The sequence below is a fragment of the Nycticebus coucang genome, chromosome 2 (genome assembly GCF_027406575.1).
Source record: "Nycticebus coucang isolate mNycCou1 chromosome 2, mNycCou1.pri, whole genome shotgun sequence".
Lineage (NCBI taxonomy): Eukaryota > Metazoa > Chordata > Mammalia > Primates > Lorisidae > Nycticebus > Nycticebus coucang.
Window position 1 is genome coordinate 181,446,418 of NC_069781.1, and position 26,720 is coordinate 181,473,137.

Sequence of the window (26,720 nt, forward strand, 5' to 3'; positions counted from 1 at the left end):
TCCTGGGAGAATGGAAGGCTGTTTTTCTTCTTGTCGTAATTGGTCTTTGTGACTCTAATGGTGGCCCAATTCACGTAGTGGCAGCACATTGGCTCGAGACTCCCGCCGCATACCACATCTGAGGCATCCTGGAGGCGCCAGGCAGCTGTTCCTGGCCTGACTTTTCTGGATCATTCTGGGACTGGAAGGGCCTAGAAAAACAAAGCCAGGAGGTGGCCAGGAAACCTCAGGGTCTCCCTGAGCTGGGCGAGGGCAGTGTCGTGGGGGAGAGCCTAACCCTGGAGTCCAGACCAGCCTGGGGACATGACCCTGCCTTGCCACCTTTGGCCACCTGAGAATCCAATTTCTGCAAGTCCCCTGATGAGCGAGGAAGCCTTGCCAAGTATGCTTGATTGGAATTATGAACAAACAGCAGCTCTGACCCTCACTTCTGGGATCAAGGCCTGGGAAGCCCAATTGCCTCCTTTCTTACCCAGATAAGATGCCTTCAGTGACCACTAGTTGCCTTTTGAAGAGGTGTCCAAATATAATGGTTGTGAGATGGAGGCTCTGAGTTTAGACCAAGCCTGCCTAGGTTTCCAGTGCTGCTGTGTGACCTTGGAGAAATTGCTTGACTTCTCTGATCCTGTCTCCTGTAAAATATAAGGGTTGGATTTGAAGATCCACATTCAAGGATCTGATGATGACAATAACGTGACCAATAATGATACCATTTCCCCCGTGGGGAATAAAATACAAAAAGTTTGTGCTGCCCCTGAGAGATGTATCACCAGGGCTCCCAGCTGGGCCCACCAAGGAAGGGCCTGCTCTCAGCTCCAGCAGCCTTTTCCCTCCAGCCCCTCAGGGTAAAATCTAAAGTGCATGGTGGCACCCAGCCACCCTGTCATGTGTAGGGTACGTTGTGCCCAGCTCCATTTTAGGCACCTCACATCTTTTTTAAAAACCTCACATCTGACTTACACACAACAGCATTTACTGTTTTGGAGTATGCTGTTGGGTGAGTTTGCACAAATGTACACCGTAGTGAAACCACCACTACCACAGTCAAGATACAAAATTCTTACCCACCCCTGAGCACTCTGCCGTGCCCCTCTGTGGTCATGCCCACCCCAGAACGTCATGTGGGAGGCAGCGTGTGGTAGGAAGACTTTCACGGCCGGCATCTTGCACGTAGCGTGCTGCGATGGAGGCACATCCAAGTTGGCGCACGCACTGGCAGTTGGTCCCTCTGTGTTGCAGAGTAGCACCCCGTGTGTGGCGGTACCGCTCCTGGTTTGCCCAGCTGAAGTCCGTGGTCATCTTCCAGCCTCCTCACGCATCCTGCCTGGCCTGGGAGGCCACCTGCCTATTCCTCCTTTATGATTTGAAGAGAGACCCAGACTCCTATGGCATAAACAAAATGCATCTCCATAGGACACCCATGTCTCAATGTCAGGTTAGACCAAGGTTAAAGATTCAAAGACTTGAGCTGGGCTCGGTAGTTGGGTTTTAAAACAGCAAATGGGAGTGCTGAATCCGCCCCGAGGCCGGGTGGTTAGCCCCATCATGTTTTGAGAGTCAAGAAGCCTGAATCTCCGTGTCCTTAATTTGAAGGCACTCGATAGCTCTGCTGGTATGGTCATTTATCTATCCAACTTGTATAAGCTGGGCCAGGCCAGCGGGCTCTGGCAATGAACATGGGGTAGTCTATCCCCACTTTAGCCCCCAACTCTCCCTCTTGGCTGGCGTTGCCCAGGGTATCTCCTGAGGACCGGCTCCAGCAAACCCCGATAGCCGGGCCACATCCCCAGGTCAGACTTCGTTGATCTGGTACTGTGGCCAGAAGCCCCTGAACTAAAGGAGACAGATGCTTCTGCCAGCCTCAATTGGGTGCTGACTCCGCCTCCCTGGAGCCTCCTTCCCCAACTCCCCTGCCCTGGTGGGCCCCAGGAAGGATTTGCCATGGAGGGTTGGGGGCTGCTTGGTGAGGGCAGGAACCCTGGATGAGGTGTGACGGCCCCTCAGACAGCAGGATGAAGTCAGTGAGTGAAGTGGGCCAGCTTCCATTTTGGTGACCCTGGGCTGCTGGAGCCCCAGCTGCTGAGGACTGGGGTGGGCTCCTGGGCAGCTCTCACTGGGGTCTAGAGCCCAGGGGGCTGGGGACGGGCAGCCCTTGCCTTTCTGTGAGTGATCCTGCTTAACTAGGCTCCTTCCTTCCTTTCTCCACACCTCCTTTCCGCACTCAGATATGGAAAGACCCCTCAGATGTGTTTCTGACCAAGGAAAGGGTCCAGGGCTGGCCCCGCTTGCTGGCTGCCCCTCTCTGAAGCCCTCTTGCCATAAAATACAAAACTTCTGTGCTCCTTGGGGCTCAGAAGGTGCCCTGGGGGGTGGGGGTCCCTGGTGACAGGGGCAGGGCAGACCACTGTGAGCTGAGACTGAGCAGCCCAAGATGGGCAGCATAGCAAGGCACATCCTTGAGGCTCAGTGTCCTCTGGTGCTATGAGATGACTGTCCCTTCTCCCCAGACACATCTGCCTGAGAGTCGTGTTTTAGCCTCCTGGGACAGACGCTGCATTTTCTGGAGCTGTGGTAACAAATTACCCAAACTGGGTACCTTAGAAGAACACATTTATTCTCTCACAGGTCTAGAGAAGTCCAGAATCAGGGTATGGACAGGGTTGGTTCCTTCTGGGGGGAGAGTGTGTCACAGGCCTCTTTGCCTTCTGGCGGTGGCTGGCCATGCTCGGCATTCCCTGGCCTGAGGACAATCACTCTAGTCTCTGCCTCCGTAGTCAACTGGCCTTCTGTCCTTCCCTCTTCTGTCTCTTTTAAGGATGCTCACCCTTAGATTTTAGGACTCATCATAATCCAGGATGGTCTTATCTGGAGAATCTTAATCCCATCTGCAAAATCCCCTCTGTTTCCAAATAAAGTCACATGCACAGGTGCAGGGGGTGAGGGCCAGGACATATTTTTTTAGGGAGCCACAAATCAACCCACTGTAGATGCCAGGTGGTTCTTCAAAGTAAGCAGATCCCGCCAGCCAGGTCGCCTGAGCACCAGGTCCTGTGCAGGATCTTATGTGCCCTTCCCTCTGTAAGTGCAGACAGACACAGGGGAGCCTCATGAGGCTTTGCAAGGGTTAGATGGGGGAGTTGGGGTAATGGCCCTGGACCAATGCCTGGTGCTCCAGGGGCCATGGTGAGGATTTGCAGGTGGGACCATCATTTCGAGTACAGCTTCAGTCTCCTCCACGTTGGCCCGGCAGTCCCCCATTCCAGATGAAGGAACAGAGGCTTAGAAACTCCACTCAGTGTGGAGCAGAGGTTCAAACAGACCCCACATCCCCCTCAGGTCCCCTGCTCAGGTGGCCTTGGGGTGTACGGAGCTTCCCAGGAAACTGGAGGGACAAGCAGAACCTTTGCCCGGGTGGGGCACCTGCTTAGTGGAGGAATGGCGGCCCAGGCTCAGATCAGAGACAGGCCCAGGGAGCCTGGTGCTCTGCAAGCTGCCTCCCCCACATTTCAGGTGGCCGAGACTTCCCACGTCAGGGCAGTGGTGGGGTTTGGTTTCAATTTCTGACAAGCTTAGAGAGAAACGCGACCCATTCATGTGCAGGCAGCTGCCTGCATACGAGGCTTTCACTCTGTCCACCTCGGATCACATGCCTGAGGGAAGCCTCGTCCTCCTGCCCCGCCACCATCCTGGCTAAAATGCCCTTCCCTCCCAGGGACACCCCTGGGTATTGAGCTCTGTTCTGTGTGGCTTAGGGACATATATGAACACATATTGTCCTATGTATACCCTTGTGAGGAGGTACTTGTGGAATCCCCATTTTACAGATGAGCAAACTGAGGCTCAAAGAAGTTAATAACTTGCCCAGCTGTTCGGTAACAGAGCTGGGATTTGAACTCAGGCATTTGGCCTCCCCTCTCAACTGGGCTGAACTCTCATGTGTGCAGGGGAGGCTGGAGCGTTATTAACATAGTCCTGCACAAAGGAGTGCTGCTGAAGGACAGGACAGTATTTTGGGGACACCTGTGCCAGATCCACAGTGTGCTGGTGTGTGGTGCAAAGGGGATCTGTCTTCTGGTTTTTTTTTTTGTAGAGACAGAGTCTCACTTTATGGCCCTCGGTAGAGTGCCGTGGCATCACACAGCTCACAGCAACCTCCAACACCTGGGCTTAAGCGATTCTCTTGCCTCAGCCTCCCGAGTAGCTGGGACTACAGGCGCCCGCCACAACGCCCGGCTATTTTTTGGTTGCAGTTTGGCCGGGGCTGGGTTTGAACCCGCCACCCTCGGTATATGGGGCCGGCGCCTTACCGACTGAGCCACAGGCGCCGCCCCTGTCTTCTGGTTTTGACAGTGGGTGGAGCTGCTGCCTCAGGATGTAGTGAGGTGGAGTGGGGGGTGGTTCCCGGACGAATGGCCTTTGAGGAGGTACGTTGTGAGACCCCAGAGCTCACGCTGGAGCAGTGAGGGCCCCCCACCTCCACCCTGCTCTGTCTCCAGTGTGTGGTCCGGAGTTGGTGGTGCACAGCCCACCATGTCCCACTGCTGTGAGACCCTGGCCAGTGTGGGCCGGGCACCTTGAGGACAGGGAGGAGACAGTCATCTTCTGTATGTGTGTGTGTGTGAGATTTTTGCCTTATCTGTCTCCAGAAAGGACTCAAGGCAGCTCTGTGGTATTTAAAGAAGATTAAGCTTAGCACTTAGAGGCAGGAAAATTGCAGAAGGGTGACATCGGTGCCTGAGAGGCTTCCTTGGAGGCTGTTGTGGTTACCCAGGGCCCTGGAGAAAAGAAGCTTCTCTCTGTCCCCTACGGCACTGCCAGAGATGGCAGGACTCACAAGAGAGACCCTGGACAAGCTGTTTGCAAAAGAACATGCTGTTGATAGTGTAGGACAAAACAGGCCTTTCCTTGCTGAGTCACAAGAAACCACTCCTGAAAGAAAAGCTGACCAAGGGCTTCTGCAGCCTCCTTTCTGGAAGGCTTTGCCAGTTGGGTTTGAAAACACCTGATAAATGAGCCTCAGAAGTGGGTGACCTGAGATCACCGCTGGCCTCTGCCTTCCTGCCTGAAAAGAGAAGGGCAGCAGGGTCTGCCCCGGAGGCCAGTGGGATCTGGGGCAAACACTCAGATAAGGGTGGGGGAGGGAAGGGAACTCCCAGCTTATCTGAGAAAATACCAGGACCCCCAGCTTATCTGGGAAATTCCAGGACCCCAGAATGAAGAAGACATGGTGGGAGGAGAAGGGAGAACCCGGATCTCCATCCTGAGCCACAACAGGGATCCGGCTTGCCTCCCTCGGACCTGGCCTACAGCTGCCCACCTGGCCACAAAACCCAGGAATTTGGCAGCCGTAGAGGAGAGGCTGCCTCTGGTGGTCCCCGACCTAGGAAGGGGGTTACAGGTCATCTTGGTTTTTCTCCTATCCAAGAGGGTCAGCATGGCAGGCTTCTAAAATGTGCCCTTGCCCCCGGACCTGGAAGCTGAGCTCATGCAAGCAGGGAGCAGGGTAAGGGTAGCCTGAGCTCCCTCCAGGGCCTCCCCTCCCTGGGTGAGGTGGTGGTGGTGGGCAGACACTGGGGGCTGAGGGAGCTGCCCTGAGCCCCCTGCCGAGCCTGGAGAACAGGCTATGGACTTAGAGCTGCACCCGCTCTCTGGTAACAATAATTATAACAAACAACAGTGCTGTGTGCCGGGCCCTCACTTTACCCTGAGACACAGGCAGCCAATATTGACCCCATTTTACAGATGAGGAGACTGAGCACAGAGCAGCGACCCTGTCCCAGCGCCCGGCTCCCATCTCCTGAGCAAAGTGGTGCCCCCACTCCCACCTCCTGCTCTGGGCTCCCTGGGCTCCCTCTGTGGCTCCAACCCTAACTAAGCTGGCCTCTGAGGGCTCAGGGAAGTGGACCAGCCATCCCTAGGCATCCCCCACACACACACCCGGCTCTAGGGATCCCCTGCTTGGCTCCTGACTGGATGCTGTGGGACATTCCAGAAAAGACAGTTCTGCCCTCAAGGAGCACAGGCCCAAGTGGAAGCCATGAGGCCCCAGGCGTGGGAGGCTGCCAGCAAGGGCTGGAGCTGAGAGTCAAGCTCAGGAACCCTGGAACAGACAATGCCCTGGCAGGAGGGGAGTAGGGTCAGGCCCAGATGGAGAGCAGGCCCAGATGGAGAGGAGGCCCACTCAGGGCCAGGCTCAGGGGCAGGGGCTGCACGCTGCAGGCAGATCCCTCGCTAGGGCAACCAAAGTGGGGTCCTGGACCAGCAGCAGCATCCCCTGGGAACTCGTTAGAAATGCAGGATCCCAGGCCGGCCCCACCCAGACTTCCTGAGTTGGAAACACTGGGGGCAGAGCCTAGTGATCTGTCCTTACACAAGCCTTGCCAGGATCCCAGTGCCCGACCCCTGTACTGCAGGAAATGTAAAGTCCCCTTGTCATCCTCTTCTTCCTGCTGCTAAACTTCCCTCCAAGGCCAGGGCAACTGTGCACCTGCTCTGCAGCAGGATGAACGCACCTCCCTGCCCCTGCCCTCAGGTCTCTGCTGGGTTTAGTGCCTGCTGCTTTGGTCTCAGTGCCAGGGCCAGGACTGAGGACTTCCTTTTGCAGCTGTCTGTGACACCACAGCACGTTATCTTGTGCTTATTCAGTAGCTTCTAACAATGCCTGTGCTCATTTACCCGAAAAGCTTGGCATCGGGGCCAAGTCAGGAGGCAGGTGGAATCATCTAGAACAACAACCCTGCCAGCCCCCAAAACTGTCCATGGATGCCCTCTTGTCCTGTCTCCACCTGCACCCAGGACTGGGAAGTGTCAATCATTTATCTCTTCCCATGATTTTAAGAGTCCTGGGAAGTTGTATGCCTGCATCTGTACACTCAAGTGGAAAGGAAGCATATCCCTAGTAAAGGGCTTTCAAGCTGGGAGGGCAGGAATGGCGAAGCAGGAGGCCTTCCTAAGCAGGACTACCACCAGCCCACACTGGTCCTTGGTGCCAATTAGAAGAAAATGCCTTTTCCTCTAGGCCAGCAGTTCTCAACCTGTGGGTCGCGAACCCTTTGTAATAATGAAAATACATCCTGCATATCAGATATTTACATTATGATTCATACCAGTAGCAAAATTACAGTTATGAAGTAGCAATGAAAATAATTTTATGGTTGGGGGTCACCACAACATGAGGAACTGTATTAAAGGGTCGTGGCATTAGGACTGCCGGGACCCTTTAATACAGTCACTGCTCCAGGGAGACATATCCTGTGCCCAGGTTCTTGTTGATGAGTAGAGGAAGGGCTGGGTTTCAGTTGCAACTTGCCATTTCATCCAGGTGCTCTTGTGAAGTGAACAATTTGGACAACCATACTTGGCAGCCCTACTCCCAGGGCTCCTATTGGCTCCCACCGCAGTATGTCCCTCTTTGCGTTCCTTAGAGCACAACCCACCCAGTTGCCTTTTCACCCTGGGAAGGCCAAAGTGTTCATTTCCACTGCCCTGCTTGATCTCTTTTGCCGTGTGCTTAGTGGGGCAGGCTGGGGTCTGTTAACTTATGTCAAGGGGTGGCTTAGAGGTAGCAGACTCTAGGGGACGACTTAGCCCAGTATGCCATCGTGCAGATGTGAATACTGAGATCCTGCAAGTGCCTCGGACAAGTCACTGTGAAGACTGTTTCTCCTCGCTAGTTGCTTTCTCTCTTTGGCCTTGAGGACTTGCTGGGTGCGGAGCTGAATGAGCATTCACCCTCCCCCTTTACAGAGGAAGTTGCTAATGCCCAGGGAAGGTGAGCTGCTCACCTGAGCCCTCACTGTGAGCTGACTGCCCAGCTGGATCTGAGTCTATACTCCTGGCTCCTCCTGGTGGCTTCTCAAAGGGTTCCCCCCAGGCAGCAGACCCCAAAGTTCCCTGGGATCCTGCTCTCCAGCTGGGGTGGGCAGGAGAGGCCCCAGAATCCCACACTAGACATACTTTCACCCAGTTGCTGGCCTTGGGTAAGAAGAACACGCTGTCCTGGGGCATGCCAGCTCCCAGCCCAGTTCCTTGGCCAGATAAGATACTCCCCTGTGGCCACTTGTGCCTGAAACACCAAGTATATTCAAGGTCAAATGGGCTGGCCTCCTGGAGACCTTGTGATCCTATCAGCAGCCATTCCCAGCCCAGTCTCCCCATTGGAAGCTTTTAGACAAACTGGGGCCTGGCCTGATATTTTCTTGAACTTCCTAAACTGTCATGACACCAGGGGTGACAACCACACCTTACCCTCCAGGGAGGGATGCTGGACTATTTGGATTTGGAAACTGAGTTGTTTTGCTAATCTGGGAAGAAAGCACTGGGTAAAAATGAAGGTAGATAACCAGAAGTCCACCACTTCGTTTCAAAGACAAACTGCCAAGCAGAAAATGGGGGACCCAGCTTGGCAGGAGCTTAGGTGACTACTCCAAGCTGTGTCAGCAGGAGCCTGCGGTGACCTCACACTGCCCGAGTACATGACACTTTGCAGGCATGAAGGCCGAGCATCTCTGGGCAAGGAACATCCCCAGGCTGTGACAGGGAATGAGCTGAGGGAACTGGGGGTGGAAGTGGGAGTGGGGGTGGATGTGCCGCAGCAGAGCAGACCCAGGGAGCACTCATGAGAGTGGCTGCAAGTAAGAATGTGAAGTCTGAGGACAGCTGGGAGAGGCTTGGCCCAGGGTGATGGAAGTTAGCAGCTCAACCTAAAAAGCAATTGTAACTGGGCAGCCCCAGCCAGATAGCCCCATGCAAAGAGTGGGCTCTGGAGTGGAAGAGAGGCCTAGATTCTCTCATGCCACCCTTAGGAAGCACCTGCTTGGAGGCAGGCCCTGCCCCTAGTTGTCAGCAGAAGTTGGTTGCCAAACACCCCCTGGGGGACAGCCTCCCCTCCCAGTTAAGAACCACTGGGGTGGAAGCACATTGCATCCACCCAAGGAGCTTTAGAAAATGATAAGGCTAGGCGTTTAAGGTTATAGTGAGCTATGATGGTGCCACTGCACCCCAGCCTGGGCAACAGACTAAGACCCTGTCTCTCAAATAAATACATAAAGGTTTAATTAATTTATTTTTTTGAGACAGAGTCTCACTTTGTCACCCACAGAGTGCTGTGGCATCACAGCTCACAGAAACCTCAAACTCTTGAGCTTAGGTGATTCTCTTGCCTCAACCTCCCAAGTAGCTGGGACTACAGGTGCCCGCCACAATGCCTGGCTATTTTTAGACATGAGGTCTCGCTCTGGCTCAGGCTGGTCTCAAACTCATAAGCTCAGGCAATCCACCTGCCTTGGCCTCCCAGAGTGCTAGGATTACAGGCGTGAGCCACTGCACCTGGCCAATAAATACTTTAAAAAATAAGTACAAATAAATACTGATGCAGGAAGGGGGAGGGCTAGGAGGGTGTAGGTTAATGTAAAAGCACCCCAGGTGGTTCTAATATGCTTCAAGATTTGAGCCCTACACACACACCCCAGTGTAGATTGTTTCTCAAATTTGACTCATCCTAAGGAGTCAAATGTAGTAGCTCAAACTGAAGCCCCTCCAATTTAACCAGAATCACCTGGAATTCTGGGCTGGCCAGGCTGGCCTGAGTGTCCACAATCCCCTTGGAGCTGGTCTCTTGTAGCCCCTACCGAGTTTCCTCTTGACCTGCCCTCCAGTCCCCAATTCCCCTCTTCCATCTGAGACAGGGCCCCTCTCTACCTTCCCTGCTGCTGGAGAGCCAGCCCCACCCCCTGCTCCCAGCCGGTGGCTCTCAGCACCAGCTTGATTTAGTAGGCGGTGAGGAGGACGGCGCTTGAAGAGTCACTAAGAGCCTTGGTGCGCACAGCACTTATCCGGAAAGGCGAGGCCGGCAGAGCCCCCAGGGAGTGCGGTGGGAGGGAGCGCTTGGCAGGGCTGCTGCCAGGCAGGCTACACACACCCTCTGCTCCCAGCACCCACCTGGGGGTCTGCGCTCCCTGCCAAGTGCTGGGGAGGGGCGCGCCCCTGCAGTCGCCGCTGGTGGGCTGGGCTGAGCTCCTTAACGCTCTGAGTCCGGGAGCCCAGAGACCTCTGTTAGCAGAGATGTCAGGAGGGCTGGGAGGGAGGTGTCCTGTGACGGCTTCCTTACTATTGGGGGGGCAGGAGAGCCCCCCCACCCCAGCCTTTTGGTTGTTTGCCCGTCTCCCTCCTTCTCCACCTCCCTGATGAAAAATACAAAAGAAAAATGCGCCCGTGCCCAGGTCTGGGGAGCCCCAGCCCGCGGGATGGAGAAATGAAAAGCGGCCCCAATTAGAGGCTTTGGTTCTGCAAACTTGATGCTCGGCACTTGAACTGTCACGGCGGAGCCTTAATTAGCAGCGGCGGGGGAGAGGTCAGGAACAACTCAGCAGTCTTGACAAGCGCGTTATCAAGTGCAAGGGAGCGGGGGCTGCCGGGGCGCGCGGGCGGGGCGCGCGGCGCGGGGGTGGCGGGGAGCAGGCGCCGCCCGGGCCGGCGTGCGGGGGAGAAAATGGTCGCTGCCAGGCGGCCGCGCGGCCCCGGCTGCCGGTGCGTGGAGGCGCGGGCGCGGGGGACGGCGTGAGCGGTGGCCCGGCCCCCCCTCCCCGGGCTGGGCGCGGAAGGCGGTCAGGGCGCACAGCCCGCGGGGACACCTGGCTGCTCCGTGACACCTCCCCAAGAGTCCCGCGGTCCCGTGACCTCCGTGGCCCCTCTCGCCTCCCCCCGGGTTCCCAGCGCCTGGCGCGCAGTGGGCAGGAGGGGCGCACGGAGCTTGGACGCATCGCCTCCCCGCCGCTCGGTGACCCCCAGTCGCCACTGCGGGCTATGCCGGAAAACCCCTCGTAGAGTCCCGCGGGTCCCTTTGGCCCCAGCCGGGTGGCAGCATGCTCGGCATGAAGGCCTGGTCGTCTCTGCTCCAGAATCTCAGTAAGTGGCCCCCCTGCAGCCTCACGGAGAGGGAGACGGGGGAGGGTCTGGGAGGGAACTTTCTGGGGCGCATCTCCTATCCCCAAAGAGGACCGGCTCTCCCGCTTCGTTCTCCTGGGAGCCCTGCACGTGTTCCCAGTGCCCTGCTACTCAGAAAAGAAGCCATTGATTTATTTATTTTTAAGTAGAAAAGCCCCATGTGCCTGCAATCTGGAGATGCCTGGGCACTTCCGGGGCCCGTGTTGGGTGGGAAAGGCCTTCACACTGTGCCTAGGCAGGGGGTCGCTTGCATCAGGCTTTCTGCCATTCAAGGCTCTCCATCCTGGGGGTGGGGCACAGCCCTGGCGGGGAGCCAGGACGCAATGAGTGGGGAGCTGTGTGTGTGTTTCTGTTCCTCACTTGCACAAGTGGGACCTGGGCTGTGTCCTGAGGCTTCAGATGCTTCACTGCTGCTTGCCCTCTTCCCGGGCTGCCCTGGCACAGCCCTGGGCCCACCTCAGGTGTCTGGGTAGGAGGATGCTCTGGTGGCATTAAGACCTGGTGCTGGTGGCTCAGGCAAGGAGAGCATGAGAGTGTCACAGTGGGTCCTACCCATTGGTCCTATCCCATCCAAGAGCGACTATCACGTCCTCTGAGCCCAGGGGACAGAGGGCAAGGACCTCTTGGGTCCTTGGTGAAGAGGCAGGTAGAGAAGGCAATAACTCAGGTCACTTCAGGGTGCCTTTAGTGACAGAATGGGTGGGGACCCTGGCCTCAGGGCAGCTCCCTCCCATGCAGGGTTGGACAGACTGACCTCCCGGGCACCTCATCTGCTGGCCTTTTCCTTCAGGTGGGCCAGGGCCCTGCAGCCCCTCCGGCACCGCACCCCCTCGCGCCAGCCCTCCTGCCTTCCCGCTGCCCCTCAGCTCTCTGCAGGCACCTCTCTGTCTGTTTGAACTGCAGCTTTTAAAGCTTTCTGCCTTTTGAAAACTTGGGGTGGGGGAAGAGTCATTTGCAGAGAGGTCGTGAACGGTTGGTGATTATAGTCCAGTGGGTAGAAAGAGGAGCTTAAAACAAATCCCTGTCCATCAGATGTCGGCTTAGGCAGTTTCTAGCGCTCTCCTGGGGGGCCAGGGTGGGGGGCAGCGGCTTAGAGAAAAGGGAGGCTTTTTTCCTCTAAGCTAAGTGAACCTACAAAACTCTTCTCACTGTGGTGTTTGATCACAGCTCCACCACCCCCCCACACACACCCCGTCTGCTGTCCTCTGATTGTCCCTCCTCTGGGTAGAGGAGGGGGCCCTGGCAGCCTCAGAGTGCCCCTCACCAGCTGTGTGACCTTGGCCCGGTCATGCAGAGTATCAGGGCCTCTGTTTCCCCTGGGGATGATGGTCATGCGGGTTGCACAGGGTGCTGGCAGACCTCAGAAATGTGCCAGACTGATGTGCACCTGGCCTGCAGTGTGCGCTTGTTACATCCTGTGCACCTCCCTGTCCATCACCCCGGGCCCCCTGTCCAGGTGTAGAGCTCACTCTGTTTCCAGAGCCAGGCTTAGTGGCGCAGGGAGGAGGGTGCCAGTGGAGAGGCCTGTTCAGCCCTGGACTCGAAGGGGCCCCTCATGGGTGGAATAGGGGGCCTTCCATGCAGGCCTCCTCCTTTACCTGTGGTCACTCCTTGGTCCTCAGCAGCTTCAGGAGGGAGGTGCAGGCTTTGTGCCCTCTCATTTTTGGAGGTGAGGAGACAGACGGTGCTCACTGCTTGGGGCCATGCACTAATGAGGAGGTGAGGGGAGAGCCTGGGCAGTCCCACCTGGGGCCACATCCCTGGCTGGTCATCTGTAGCTGTCTCTTCTTTCTGATCCAGAAAGATCTGGTCACTCCTGTGCCCACCACCTCAGACACCCCTCATTCCCCCCAGGATGGGGCTATCTAGTGAGAAGCCCACCTCCTCTGTGGTCCGCCCCCGCCTCCCCAGCTCTCAAGCTACCTGAATTTCTGCCATGCCTTGGCTATTCCTGTCTCTGCTTGGTACCTTGGCTGTGGGGTAGGGATATAAGAGAGCACCGAGGCTGAGCTCCTGTCTTGGTTCTCTGTCATGTTATTGCTGTGTGACTAGGAGCAAATGACCTGACCTCTCTGGGCCACAAACTCCCATTTGTGGAACAGAGATCGTGGTCCTGTCCTGCTAGGGATAAGTGCATCGGTGCAGTTAGTAATGGCTGCACATTGTCAGTGTTATAAATATCCATTGTTTTCATTCTTTCATCCACCTAGGAAGTCCTTCCTGCTTCTTCTGCAATCTCCCAACACCTCACGGCCTAGCTTAAATGTCACCTCCTCCAAAAAGCCCTCCAGATTCTGCCCTACTACAACTCATTTCTCTTGCCTCCTCCTGGTGTCAGGGCTCAACATTTTTTTTCCTCAGTGGAATCTACCCATGTGTGCCCATTTTCTTGGCCTGTCAGACAGAAGTTCTCCAGGGAAGATCCTTTTCATTCTCGTCTCAGAATCTGCCAAGGTGCTGAGCATACAATAAGTGCCAGTAATGCTTGTTGGATGAGTAGAGGGTAACCATATTCTGGCTGGCTCAGTGAGTGTTCTGTTCCAGCTCCTGGATATTCAGTGAGTGCTTGGTTCTGGTGCTATAGGTAGTTGGCCTGGATGCTCTGGGGTGCCCTACAGCTGTTTCCACTTCCCCTGGGAGGGTGCGCTCACCCGTGGGGGTGGAGACCCAGCCCTGAGAGCTGAGCGTTTTCCTGGGTCCCAGAAGGCAGGTCCACATCTCAGTGACAGCAGTCAGCTGTGGGAACAGTGCATAGGCACTTACTTGGGTGGACCACGTGGTCAGCTGTTGAAAGGACGTAGGGTGGGTCGCCCCCTGAGCCGGGTCAGAGTAACCCAGCTGCCTGCCGGCTGACTGCTCTGCACAGGGCAGGCTCTGGAAGGCAGGAAGGCTCTCATTGTGTGTGAAGATGAAAGGCTGCAACAGTCTGATTATTCCCAAAGCAAGAGCAGTCCCGGGAACCCCCGGGAGCTGGCGGAGGCCATCTGAATTCCACTGGCCCCTTGCCTGGCTACCAGTGCTAACGAGCACAGACCAGGCTCTGCTCCCTGAGACTCTACAGCCTCACAGAGGCCCTGGTGGCAAGTGCTGGCAGCTGAGCATATTGGTCCCCAGGGTCGGCAGTCCTGGAGGTGAGCTCAGACAGCGTGTGTGAGCCCTGCAGACAGGGCCTGGTGGCCGGCCACACCTCTGCTGGCTGTGAAGTCTCACTGGGGGCAGTGACGAAGGTGGCCTTGCTTGTGTTTTTTGTCTTCGAGTAAGTAAAGCAGAAAAACCGCTTCTAGGTTTACAGAGTTTTAAAAAGTCCCTGGAGGGCCTCAGAGAAGAAAGACAAGGCCAAACAGGAAGTGGGCCTGGGTGTGCGACAGGGGCTGGGTCGGGGGACCTGGGCTTCAGGCCCTGCTGGTTGGTGTGGGGCACTTGTATCTCTGTCCTTGCCTGGGCTTTCAGTCAGGAGCCTGGGTCCAGAGTCAGCCTGCTTTGCAACCTCCATCTGCCTCTCCTCAGCATACCAGTCTGTGCCTCAGTTTCCTCATCTACAAAAGGAGAGGTTCAGTAGCACCTGGCTTGTCCCCATTAGCTATTGACACAACAAATTGTTCCCAGATGGTGGTGGCTCAGAACAATAACAGGCATTTGTCTGCTGTGAATCTGGGTGTAGCAAGCAATCCCCACCTGGGGTCTCCTGCCGTGCGGGTAGGCTGGCTGGGTCTGGGTTGTCCTGTGCATTCGTCCCTCCCATCTGGTGGCTGGGCTGGGAAGGCTCATACTGTGTTGATCTCTGTCCCTTTCCTCCACATGGTGGCCTTAGCTAGACATCTGATGTGGCTCCCAGAGCCAGCATCCTGAGAGAGACAAGCAGAGGCTGTATGTCCTGTCCGGATTGGATCTCCAGAGTCACCTGGCATCACTTCTGTTCTGATGCAGCCACCAAAGCCTCTGCAGGTTCAAGGGGAAGGGGCAGAGGTTCCACCTTGGTGTGAGAAGAGTATCAGAGAATTTGTGGACATGTTTCAGAATCACCACATACCTCCTGGGGTGTTGGATGACACGGTCAATACGTGTAAACTTGGTAAATGTCTGGTCCTCTCTGAGCTGTGACCTGAGACAGTCTTAGCATCTGAAGCCACACAGAGCCGCAGAGGAGAATGAGATGTGGGAGGGATCTCGGGCCACAGACGCACCTTCTCCTGTGTTAGGACTTCCTCTCTGCTCATCCCTTATTTTTTTCTAGAGTGACCCCTGGTCTCCTCCTAAGAGCTGTTGCCCCCGTGGCCATTGATGGAGGTCCTCCTGGTAGGTGGCTCTCACCTGTCTGGGTTTTGTGTCTGTGCTTAGAGTTCCTTGGACCACAAGAATGGGGGAAGGCCCTGGAGGAACAGCGAAGATCCCAGAACCCTGGGCAGGCACAAGGCTTCTGAGGGCCTTGGCTTCCCGAAATCTGTAAAGGGCTGGACCAGCTTCTCCTAGGGCCCTTCTGAACCTGTGGGAAGACCCCATCCTCACCACCCATCCATAGGCCCCCACCTTGGAGAGCTTTGAGCTGTGGAGGGCCTTCTGCTCCCCCTCCCCGCCTGGTACCCTCCAGGACAGGTGTTGGTAAAAGTAGCTATCTTTTCCTATCTGTTGATGTCCTAGAGTACCAGCTCTGGAAAAACAGTGGTGCAAAGAATAGTCTTAGTGTGTGGGTGACACTGTAGACCATCTGTATGTCCCCAAATCCATGTCACCCTAGGAACCTCAGTGCATCCTTTTTAGGGAATAGCTTCTTTGCAAATTTAATTAGTTAAGGATCTTGATATGAGATCGTCCTGGCTTAAACTGGGCCTTAAAGCCAATGACAAGGGCCCTTGTAGAGATAGAAGAGCAAACAGAGGAGAAAGCCATGTGGAGATGGGGGCAGAGATTAGAGTGATGTGGCCACAAGCCAGGAAATGTTGGCACCCTCCAGCTGCCTGAGAGGCAAGGAAGGTGCCTCGCCTAGAGCCGCTGCAGGGAGTGCTATCTTGCCAACACCTTGATACTGGACTTCTGGGCACCAGGACCGTGAAAGAGACATTTTGTTATTTTAAGCCACTCAGTTTGTGGCTACCTGCTAAGTCAACCCTAAGACAACACACCATCTATCCCCCACATAGTGATTGAAAATGCTACCTAATATCACTCACGGACTCTGGGGCCTCCAACATTGTGGGGCAGCCGAGAGAATGAGACATGGCTTTGGGTCGTGTCCCGCCACCCTGTAAGGCTGAGATGTCACTTTACCGCTCTGGTTCCCATCTCAGGTGCAGTAAATCAGCCATTCTTTTTTTTTTTTTTATATATGATTTTTTTTTTTTTTTTTTTTGTGTAGAGACAGAGTCTCACTTTATGGCCCTCGGTAGAGTGCCGTGGCCTCACACAGCTCACAGCAACCTCCAACTCCTGGGCTTAAGCGATTCTCTTGCCTCAGCCTCCCGAGTAGCTGGGACTACAGGCGCCCGCCACAACGCCCGGCTATTTTTTGATTGCAGTTTGGCCAGGGCCGGGTTTGAACCCGCCACCCTCGGTATATGGGGCCGGCGCCCTACTCACTGAGCCACAGGCGCCGCCCAAATCAGCCATTCTTACTAGGAGGACTTCCCCTTACTCTCCAGTCTGAAATGAACATAGCAAAACTCTGGCTCTTTCCCAGACCAGCCGCCCAAGTGGCCATTGGACTGCAGAAGATCAGGGTCACCTGTAATGGACAGGGGTACTGGGCTGTGGCAGGTTGGAGTGTCCCTGGCTGCCCTGGTACCCTGCCCTTGCCATGATTACTGTAACAGTCACATGAGGGAGAGCTGCTCTTGCCCTCCCCACCCAGGCCTGAGGTGCCACCACCTCCTGTGCCCAGAGGCACCTTCCTGGGACTTGATGGTGCAGAGGGTGACATGCCTCTGGCATGGTTGGAGTCCAGCTGGGGTACCTTCCATCGAGCGTGGGGTTTGGCAGGATTGCATGGGTGCCCCCAGGAAGGCTCCAGTCACTGGGGGGGCAGGCAGGGCCCATAGCCATCGGGCTGCTGGCAGCGGGCAGGGAGCCGGCCCCCTCCCACTCACCCCACAGCTGCCAAGGTAGAGAAACCCTGGTGACCCAGTCAGTGTTTCTTTTAATTAGAGACAATTAAGACAGCCTAATGGTGACTGTTTGGTAGCTTCTTCAGGAGGAAGCGGAGAGCCCAAACAGAATCTAAAAAAATAAAAACCCAGTGAATTTTTAATAGTGATTATCTCCTGACACATAGCGCGTTGCCATCTGGCAGACACGCAGCCCACTGAAGCTTGCTGCTGGCGGGGAGGGGGCGGTTGGGGGCTCCCGCTGCCAGCCCGGAGCAGGAGCCTGCGAGGCCCTCCCTCAGTGGCCAGCGGTGACCCAGTCAGAGGGCCATGGCTTGGTCTTCCCCCACCACCTCTGGGCGTGCTCAGCTGCCCCCCTCATTTTGTGGACGCCTGCTGGGATATACAGGCCTGGAGGAGAGGCCAGACTCTTGGCGTCTCTGGTGGGAGCCATCCCCCAGCTCTAGGGCCTGCTGGGAGCATGGCTCTGCCCGGCCAGAGGCCACCTAACTTTTAGTCACGGGCACTGAGGATTTCATAGTGCCTGTCTCAGGCAGTTATGGTTTAAAATGAAGATGGTTGCATCAGGCAGACATGGGGCTTATAGGTCATCCATCCCATACCTAGGTGTCCACCTTGGGCTGGGTCCTGCAATGGGGCTGGACCCTGAGAGGTGTCCAGGGGGACAGATCTTCTAGTGAGTGGTTACACCTGCTGGTGTTTGGGGCAGGTGATTCTCTGACCTGGGGTCCTGATCTGTGCGCTCAGCTAGACCAGCTTCCCTGAACTCTGCTGCTAAGTGCCAGCAACATCTCCCCACCTTGACAACCAAAAATGACCTAAGGCCTGGCCAGGTCTCTGGTGGGGAGGGAGCTGCAAAATAGCCCCAGATGAGAAATCTTTCCTCAAGATTGTAAGAAATGGCCACAAATTGGGTGGCATAGAACCATAGAAATGTATTCTTCTGTAGCCAGAAGTGCAGAGTCTGGGTGTGGGTGCATTGGCAGTGCCATGCTCCCTCTGGAGTCTCGAGGGGAGGGTCCTTCCCTGGCCTTCCGGCTTCTGGTGGCTCTGGGCAGTCCTTGGTGTGTGGCCACACCACTGCCAGCTCTGTGTCCGATCTCACGAGGCTGCTCTCTGCCTCTGCGTGTGCTGTTCTCTACATCCAAGTTTCTCCTTATTGGATTAGGGCCTACCATATCCCAGCATGGCCTCGTCTTAACTAACTATATCTGCAAAGACCCTATTTCCAAATAGGGCCACATTCTGAGGGCCCAGGTAGCCATGCATTTTGGGGGACCCTGTCCAACACAGCACAATTCAGCAGCGAATCAAGGCCCAATCCGGCCTCCCAATCCGGCCTCCCTCCCAGGGCTTGGCGGCTTTGTCTGCTTCCATTGGAGATAACCTAAAGGCAAAAGGTGGGTCCCAGAAGCTGTCGCCACTTGGTGAGCGTCTGACCTCTTGCAGGCCCCCGCAGCCCCTCTCTCGCTGTGTAGCTGGCAGTTGCACTGACTTGGTCGCTCTTTGTGTCTGCAGAGGGCCCTTGGCCTGGCCAGTGGGGCTTTTGTGCGACACTTCATGGGGATGAGGGAGGCTGAGCAGTTCCAGGTGGGAGTGCAGGGTGTGTCTACTCTGTGCCATGAAGCCAGGTAGACCAGGCAGACCCAGGGGAATGCTTTGCACACCGTGTAGTGCTGAGGTGGCAGCTCTGAGCCACACAGTCCTGTGTGGTCCTGCGGAGTGCTGGTCAGCAGCAGGGTCACACCCCTGTGACTTTGACCTGGCAGGTGACCTCCCAGCTTCCATATGGGAAGTGTCATGAGGGGTTCTGGGGGGACTTTTAAGCCCGGGGGACTTTTAAGCCCAGGTCCCTTGGGAGGGTGGGGAGCCCCATCCATGCAGAAATTCCTCCCTTCAGCACTGACCTCGAGCCAAACTTTGTCCTGGGCACTGAGGAGATGGGTGTGGGTAAAACGTCCAGATTACTGCCCTGGGGAGCTTGTGTCTCAGGCAATGAACAGTGAAAGTAATAAGTTTAATGGTGCCAAGTGCTGGGGAAACCAAGTGAGTGCAGGGGAGGGGGCCAGCTGCAGGATTAAGGGGCGGCCACAGAAAACGCTCGGGAGGTGAGAGGTCTGGGACCCAGTGGGCCGGGCTCCCTTCTAGGGCTCCAGGGGAGGACCCTCCCTGCCTCCGCCACCTCTCTGCCCCCGTCTTCAGGTGTGTCTCCTCTTATATGAACACACGTCGTTGGATCAGGGCCCACCCAGATAAGCCAGGATGATCTCATGCAAGATCCTTTTTCCCAATATAAGGTCACACTCACAGATTCCAGGGGTAAGATGTGGACATGCCCTTTGGGGGCCTATCATTCAGCTCACCCCAGGGGGGCAGTGGAGATCCTCCTTAGAAGGGACTTTTGCTGGAGCTGGCCAAGGTGACATCTGGGAGGGAGGTCTAGGCAGACGCACAGCTGAGGCCAAGGCCCTGAGTCTTCAAGAAACAGTGAGGAAGCCTATGTGGGTGGGGCAGCCATGGGGCCTTTACTGGGAGTGAAGCGGGAGCCCTGGGAGGTCATGAGCAGAGGAGGAACATAGCTGATCCTCCTCTGACAAGGTCCTCTGCTGTCACAGGGAGGGTGGAGCATAAGGGCCAGAGTGAAAGCAGGGAGATCCACAAGTTGGCTACTGCAGTGTTTTAGGCGAAAAGTGCTGGGCCGGGCCAGGCCAGGGCAGAGAGCGGGAGGAGAGGTGTGGGTTTGGGCCCTTGGTCCAGAGAGAGTGGGCATCTTTGTGCAGCCACTGGCTGGCCTGGCCTGGGTTCTGTGCTTCCCAGATTGTCGAGGGATTGTGTAGTTGTCTTCCCAAGCAGCCACTCCCACCCCTCCTCCTCATCCTGCCACGTTGGCAGCTGCTGTCTCCTGGAGGAGAACAGCTGGATTTGTGCAGGGAGGGAGGCGGCGGGGAGACCCCGTTGGTGGGGACTGGGAGCGGCTGTGCCAGCCCAGGCGAGAGTCGAGTTGCCTTTCCTTTTCATCTCTACAACATTTCCCAGAATGAAAGAAACCCCAGTGCCTGTGCTGATGGCTTCACCCAGCGCTTCCCTCCTCTCCCCTTCTCTTCTCCTTTCGTCTTCCTCCCCCCTTTCCCAGGCTCCCCAACACCCCCAGCTGCCCTCTGCCTGGGAACTGAGCCTCCAGGGCCCCTGGGAAGGGGGCTGCCTGGGGTAGCAAGATGCTGAGAAGTCCTCGCCCAGGTTCTGAAATGAATGTTGCCTTTAATACTCCATCCTTCAACCCTTATCTCCTCTAATTTATTGGACGGACCCCGTGGCGCTGACGGATTCGTGGCTGGGACCTCAGCATCTGAATTTCTCTGTAATCTCCCACTCAACTCTGTTCTCCAGACGTCTCTAGTTTATCTCCTGATTCAGTCAGGGCGACCCCATGTCCTCTGTGCCACTGCTAATGTGGCCCAGGGACGATAAATCGTGCCTTGTAATAACATCCCCGATGGATTAATTGACCCTGCTGCGACAGGCGGCGCCCACTGACCCCTTGCATCTCAACCCGCTTGGACAGAGTCCCCACTTTTCAGCCTCACTTTCCCTTTTCTGCTCCACCAGCCCAACCCCCACTACACCTCCTTTAAATCAGGGGCAACTGGGCAAGCATCTTTTGCAGGGAAGTTTGGGTATGGACAAGCACATTATTTAGATCAGTGGTGGAGGCTCCCCAAGAGCTGCTCCCCAGCCCACTGTGGCCGAAGGGCCAGGGCCAGGTGAGGGGCGGGTGGCTGTGTCTGTTGGAACCGGTAGTTACACTGAGGACTGATAATTCTGGATGACGCCAGCTCTGGCCTTCAGGAACCACTTATTTGTAGCCTCAGTTCCATCTGTGATGCCTGGGTGATTCCGGGCCTTGTAAATCTAGCCACAAGGCCGTGTCTAGGTGCCAAGGCCTGAAATGTCCCTGGCAGGGGACTCTTTCCAGAGGGAGATGGAGAAGAGGAGGCAGGTCTGTGAGGACTCCTGTCTATGAATGCTGTAAGCTCCCAGAGGCCTGGGTGGTGCTGGGAGGGATTGAATATAAGGGAGTTTCCGTGGCAATCCAGGGGTGCTGCCGACACTGGGGTGACATTCAGGGAATCATCACACTGGGGACAGATCAGGGATGGCAAGGTTCCAGGGTGTGGTCTGAACCCTACCTCCAATGTGCATATGACAGTTCCCTAGGAGGCCAGCAGCGTGCAAACCTGGTACCTCACACTGTGCTTTAAACGTTTGAAGGATGGTGGTTACCACCCTTGTTTCCCCCACCCCGATCCCAGCCAATTTTTGGTTCCTCACATCCCATCTGCCTCAAGGCCTTGACACGTGGTGTTCCCGGTGGACCCACGTTCATGTGTCTCTGGGTTCCTGTACATCTGCCTGCTGAGTTGGAGCCACCGAGGGGACGAGACTGAGTGGGCTCCTGTAGGTGAAAAAACACACCTGTTCCTGTGCCTAGAACGTGAATACAGGAGGTGTTCTGTTTGATGTACTTCTTAGCCCAAACTAATACAGTGAGACACTTTCTGCAGAGGGCCACCTGTTGTGAGAGGTGGCTCCTAGCCTCATCGGGTAAGCAGGCCAGGCCCACCTAGTCAGACCCACCCTGGACCCTCTGCCCCGCCAAGCCCCTCCAGCCTCCCGGACTCTCGGCAGCCACTGGCTGGGTGCAGAGGAAGGTCTTAGGGTTTGGGGATTTTAACCAGTTTTATTGAGATATTTTTCACATACCACACAATTCATCTTTCAAAGTGTGCAAGCCAATTACATTTTGTCATCATTATCTCATTCCAGAACATTCCCATCACCCCAAAGAGAAACCCCATCCTGTTGGCAGCCGCTCCCCCTTCCTTTTCCTCCCTCCCAGCCTCCGACAATCAATCCCCTTCCTTTTTCTGAATTTCCCTGCTCTGGCCATTCATAGATGTGGAACCACGCGGCACGTGGCCTTCTGCCTCCGGCTCCTCTTGCTAAGCACTGTGGTTTCAGGGCTCACTTGTGCAGTCTGGTGTCAGCACGTCGTCCCTTTTTCTGGGTGAATAGTATTCCATGGTGTGGCCATACCACCGTTTATCCAGTCCTCGCAGGGCAGACAGTCAAGAGTGATGTCTCTGCAAACGCCCCTACATGTGTCCGTACGCACACTGTGTTTTCAGTTCATGACTGTCAGGGGTTTCCCTCTCACTCAGCCCTTTCCCCACTGGGTAAACTTCTTGCTGGGGCAGAGTGTGCTGGGCACAGTTAGGGGCTGGCTGCAGGTGTCATATCGTCCTGGAAGAGCAAATGTTGCCTGAGTGTCATCGTATACCAGATGCTGGCCCAAGCCCGTTCACAGAAGCCCGAGCAGGCCTGGGGTGGGCCATCAGTGCTCTCATTGTGGGGAAACTGAGACCCAGGCCCAGTAGCTGCTGGTGTTATAGCATCAGGATTTGTTACCCTTGTAGCTTTCAGGTCTGGTTTCCAGATCCCAGATCAGAGGACCCAAACAGAGCTCAGAGGGGCCCAGGGATGCTGAGATCACACAGGGGTAACGATGTGGCGATGGTGATATTTCTTTAGCATTTCCTGTGTTCCTGGCCTGTCTCAAGTACTTGGTTGAAATCACTTACCTCTCACAACATCCCACAGAGTACTGTTCCCATTGTACAGGTGAGGAAACTGAGGGACAGAGAGGCTAAGGAATGTGGCCAAGGTCACTGTCCCAAAATCTCAGAGCCAGAAGTTGAACTTGGGCAGTTTGGCTCCAGAGTCTATTGCCTGAACCCTGACATTACACCTCTTGCATAAGAAGCAGAGGTTTGGATGGGGATGGAGGGAAATTCCCAGCCCCTCCTTCGGCGAGGCAGCACTCACCAGGTTTCCCTTGCTTATTGGCTGTGGGATAGGGTGAGGTATGACCTCACAGGTCCCAGGGGCTCTCTGGTGCCACCCCACCCCACCCCTGTTGCTGAGCCACCTTTCTTGGACCTCACCACTCCTGCGGCCGCAGCTGCAGAGGGGTGCCTGTTCTTTGTTCTAGGAGCCCCAGCAGGCCCCTTGCCCTCCCCGGCCACCCAGAGCAAATCAGATGGGGCCCATCAGACCTGTTCCTCTGCTTGGTGTCCGATTGCCCTCCCAGGAGACAGAGCTGGGACAATCCACCGAGGGTGTCATTTTCACAGCAGGTGCAGTGGGTGGTAGGGGGTGGCCAAGGCCTTGGGGAGAGTGGGGGCCAGATTGGGTGGCCAGAACTGTCAGATGGGCCTAGAGCCCCCCAGCCTGATTTTTCTGCTTGACATCCCGGCATCCCCTTCCTTGAGGTTTCAGCATGAAACCCAGGTCCCCCACCTGCCTTCTTCTACTCCTGAAATAATAATCTCTGGAGCAGCTGGGCTCCGTGCTGAGCGGCGCTGGCGGGTCCCCAGGGAGCAGCGCGTGTGAATCCACAGGTCTACCACCCCCTCCCGGGACAGCGTGTGCTGCCTCTGCTCCCATTACAGTTTTATTTTTTAACCTGCCCTTGCCTCCTGTCCAGGACGTTTGGCCTCCTGCTCTGGTTGCAGCCTTGTCCGCTTGCCAGCCCACCCAGTCTGAGCAGTCCTGACACTGCTCTTCCCAGAGCAGCCAACCCTCAGGCCCCTCCCCATGTGTCCTGTCCCAAAGCAGGTGAGGTTGAAATCAGACTTCTGGGTTCAAATCCAACCTCAGTGCATGGTTCAAACACTCTGTGCTTCACTTTATCTATAAATGGAGCTAGAAGGCACCTCTCTTTGAAAAACTTACCAGGCTAAACCATAAACCTCTCTGCTTAAGATGGGGCAGGGAGGTGTGATGCTTAAGGAGGGTTTTGAGGGGTACATAGGAGTTTCCTGGAGGAAAGAAGTAGAGAGGAAAGGGAAATCCAGATAGAAGGAACCTTGGCAAGGAATTTAGTCTTTGTAGATGGGCTCCTCATCCTTCCAGGTGGGGAGTTAATTGAGATGTTTCTGTTTAGTTGGAATCGTCTGTCCTGTATGTGTGCCAGGCTTTGGATAATCAATGCCTGTTTGCTAGAAGTGCTTGGTATGGTCAAGTCCCAGGAGCTGATGTGAGCTGGTGCAAATAGGGCCCAGTAATTTCCTTTTACCTTGAGTGGCACTAATTCCACCACCAGGGTAAGCACTGTATTGTAAAGGATGCTGCTGTGTGCCTAGCACTTCGGGAGATGTAGTGAGAAGCAGGAAACAGCTGAGATGACAGAGTCCTGTGCTTCTGAGGAAATTCAGGCCCAGAGATGTGATTAGTGACATGCCCAAGGTCACCTGTCTGGGAAGTGGCAAAGCTGAGAAAAAATATACCCCATCTACCTAAGCATTCACAGCTAATCACCATGCATAGCTGTTGGAGGAGGCCAGGCTGGCCCTTATCCTCAAGGCCCCCAGGGCTTGGTGTCTGGCGACCTCGTCCCCTGCTATACCCTTTGGAAGCTGATGACTTGGCCACAGTCATTTAACCTCTGGATTTCACACGCCCACCCATAAACCAAGCTGCTGTTGCAACTGTCCACCTTGTCATGTTTGGAGGCTGAGATGTTTGCAAAAGGCCTTTGTAAGCAGTTAAGTGCCTCTCCGTGCTGTCTGTTGCCGCTCTCTGGAAAAGAGCAGTGAATAACAAGAGACAGTGAGTGGTCCAGAGCCAAGACCCACCAGGACCTGCCCTAACCTGCCGGAGCACGCTGGAACTCACTGCCTATGAGATGTGCTTCATCTGTGGTGCCCTGACAGGTGCCCAGCACTGCCAGGTAAAAAGGAGATAGTGTGTGCCTCCAGGCAAGGGGATGGGTAACACTCAGCGTGGCTCTGGAATAGGTGCTGGCCCTGGGAGGCCTGGGGCAAACCCCAGCCCATCCCTCTGACTTATGTGGCCTCCAGTGGGTCCCATGACATGTGGGTAATTACAGTGCTCACCTGTGGGCCTGCTGGGGAAAGTAGCATGGATTGGTCACACCCATGGGAGGTCCCCCCTTGGTACCCAGCTCTGTTTTAAACCTTATGTGGTATGGGTCAATCCAAAATCTGAAATGCTCCAAAATATGAAACTTCCTCAGTGCTGACACGATGCTACAAGTGGAAAATTCCACACGTAGCCAGGCATGGTGGCTCAGGCCTGTGATCCCAGCACTCTGGGAGGCCAAGGCAGGTGGATCACCTGAGCTCAGGAGTTCAAGACCACCTGAGCAAGAGTGAGACCCTGTCTCTACTAAAAATACAAAAACAAGCTGAGTGTTGTGGTGGGTACCTATAGTCCCAGCTACTTGGGAGGCTGAGGCAGGAGGATCTTTTGAGCCCAAGAGTTTGAAGTTGCTGTGAGCTGTGATGAGGCCATGACACTCTACTCAGGGTGACAAAGTAAGACTCTGTCTTAAAAAAAAAAAAGAAAGAAAGAAAATTCCACACATAGATCCTTAAACTGTGTTTTGTGTACAAAAGTATTAAAAATGTCATATGAAATCGCCTTCGAGCTATGTGTATAAGGTGTTTAGAAAACATAAGTGAAAAAAAAAAGTGAAAAAAAAAACAAAAAAAAACAAAAAAAGAAAACATAAGTGAATTTTGTGTTCAGACATGGGCCCATCCCCAAGACATCCCATTTTACAGATGTAGGCAAATATTCCAAACTCTGAGAAATCTGAAATCTGAAAATTCTGAAACACGCCTGGTGCCCCAAGCATTTCAGATAAGGAATACTCAGCTTGTACTTGCCTGGGCGGGTCAGTAGAGAGTGAAAACAAAAGGTGGGGATAAAGGGTGGTGTCTGGAGTTGAACCTTCTTCTCTGTGACCTGCAACCTTGAGTGAGTCCCTTGCCCACTCTGTGCCTCAGTTTTCCCGTAGTGAGGGTCCTGAGAGCCCTGCCCAGCCTGACACCCAGTGGGAGCTCCACAAACAATAGTTTCTGGACCCTGCTCATCTGCCAGCCAACGCCCTGGCCCCTGCCGCTGTCCTCACCCACTTGGCAGGGCCACAGGATCAAGTATCGTGGAGGCGGCAGACTGAGACGGGTGGGCCTCCTGGCCGCACACCTGAGAACCTGTTGGCAGAAGTGTTTGCTTAATTAATTGACTTTGTGAGAGGGAGCCATCCCCATGTAAATCTACCAGCAGGCTCTGGTACTGGCCGCCGCCGGGAGCAGCAAATGTAAGACTAGACTTTAAATAAGGGTGTGATTATTGTCTGAATAATTGAAGAATGTTGAGGAGACAGGTCCTCGGCGTCACATCCTCCTGTCCTCTGCCAGCAGGCCTCCGGGCCCTTCCCTCGGCGGGCGCAGCTCCACACCACCAATATGCCCTCAGCAACCTTCCACGAGAAGCGTGTCCCTGTTTTTCAGATGGGGAAACTGAGGCTGGGGAGGTTACGAGGCAGAGCTAGGGGCTGGAGGGCGTGTTCTTTTGCTCCCATGTTCTGTGCTTGGCCAAGCTGGTTTTGTTTTCCTGCCGTTCTTTCCTGCGGGGAAAGGAAGCCCCACTTAAGAAGTCCCCCCGGGATTGTGATGCTTCACCCCGGGGCCACGGGTCTGCAGTGGGGCCTTCCCATGCTTTGCACGTTTATGCTGCACTCGAGACCCTCCCATGCTGTGTGGGGACTTGCACGTATCAGGCTGCAATCTGCTCTCCCTATCCTCTCAGTCC

The 26,720-nt window shown here is 55.4% G+C and overlaps 1 protein-coding gene across 5 annotated transcripts in view; it reads left to right on the forward strand.

Annotated features, from left to right (window-relative positions):
* The window catches only part of GSE1 (Gse1 coiled-coil protein), a 409,018-nt gene that overhangs the window by 215,494 nt on the left and 166,804 nt on the right, over positions 1-26,720 (forward strand). Inside the window, exon 1 of one of the 5 annotated variants that reach the window (XM_053553792.1) lies at positions 10,808-10,905. The exons of the other annotated variants lie outside the window; for them this stretch is intronic. Within the exon in view, the coding sequence (XP_053409767.1) occupies positions 10,863-10,905 (43 nt within the window). The 5' untranslated portion in view covers positions 10,808-10,862. Of the gene's footprint in view, positions 1-10,807; positions 10,906-26,720 lie in introns of those variants that run through there. 5 annotated transcript variants of the gene reach the window in all.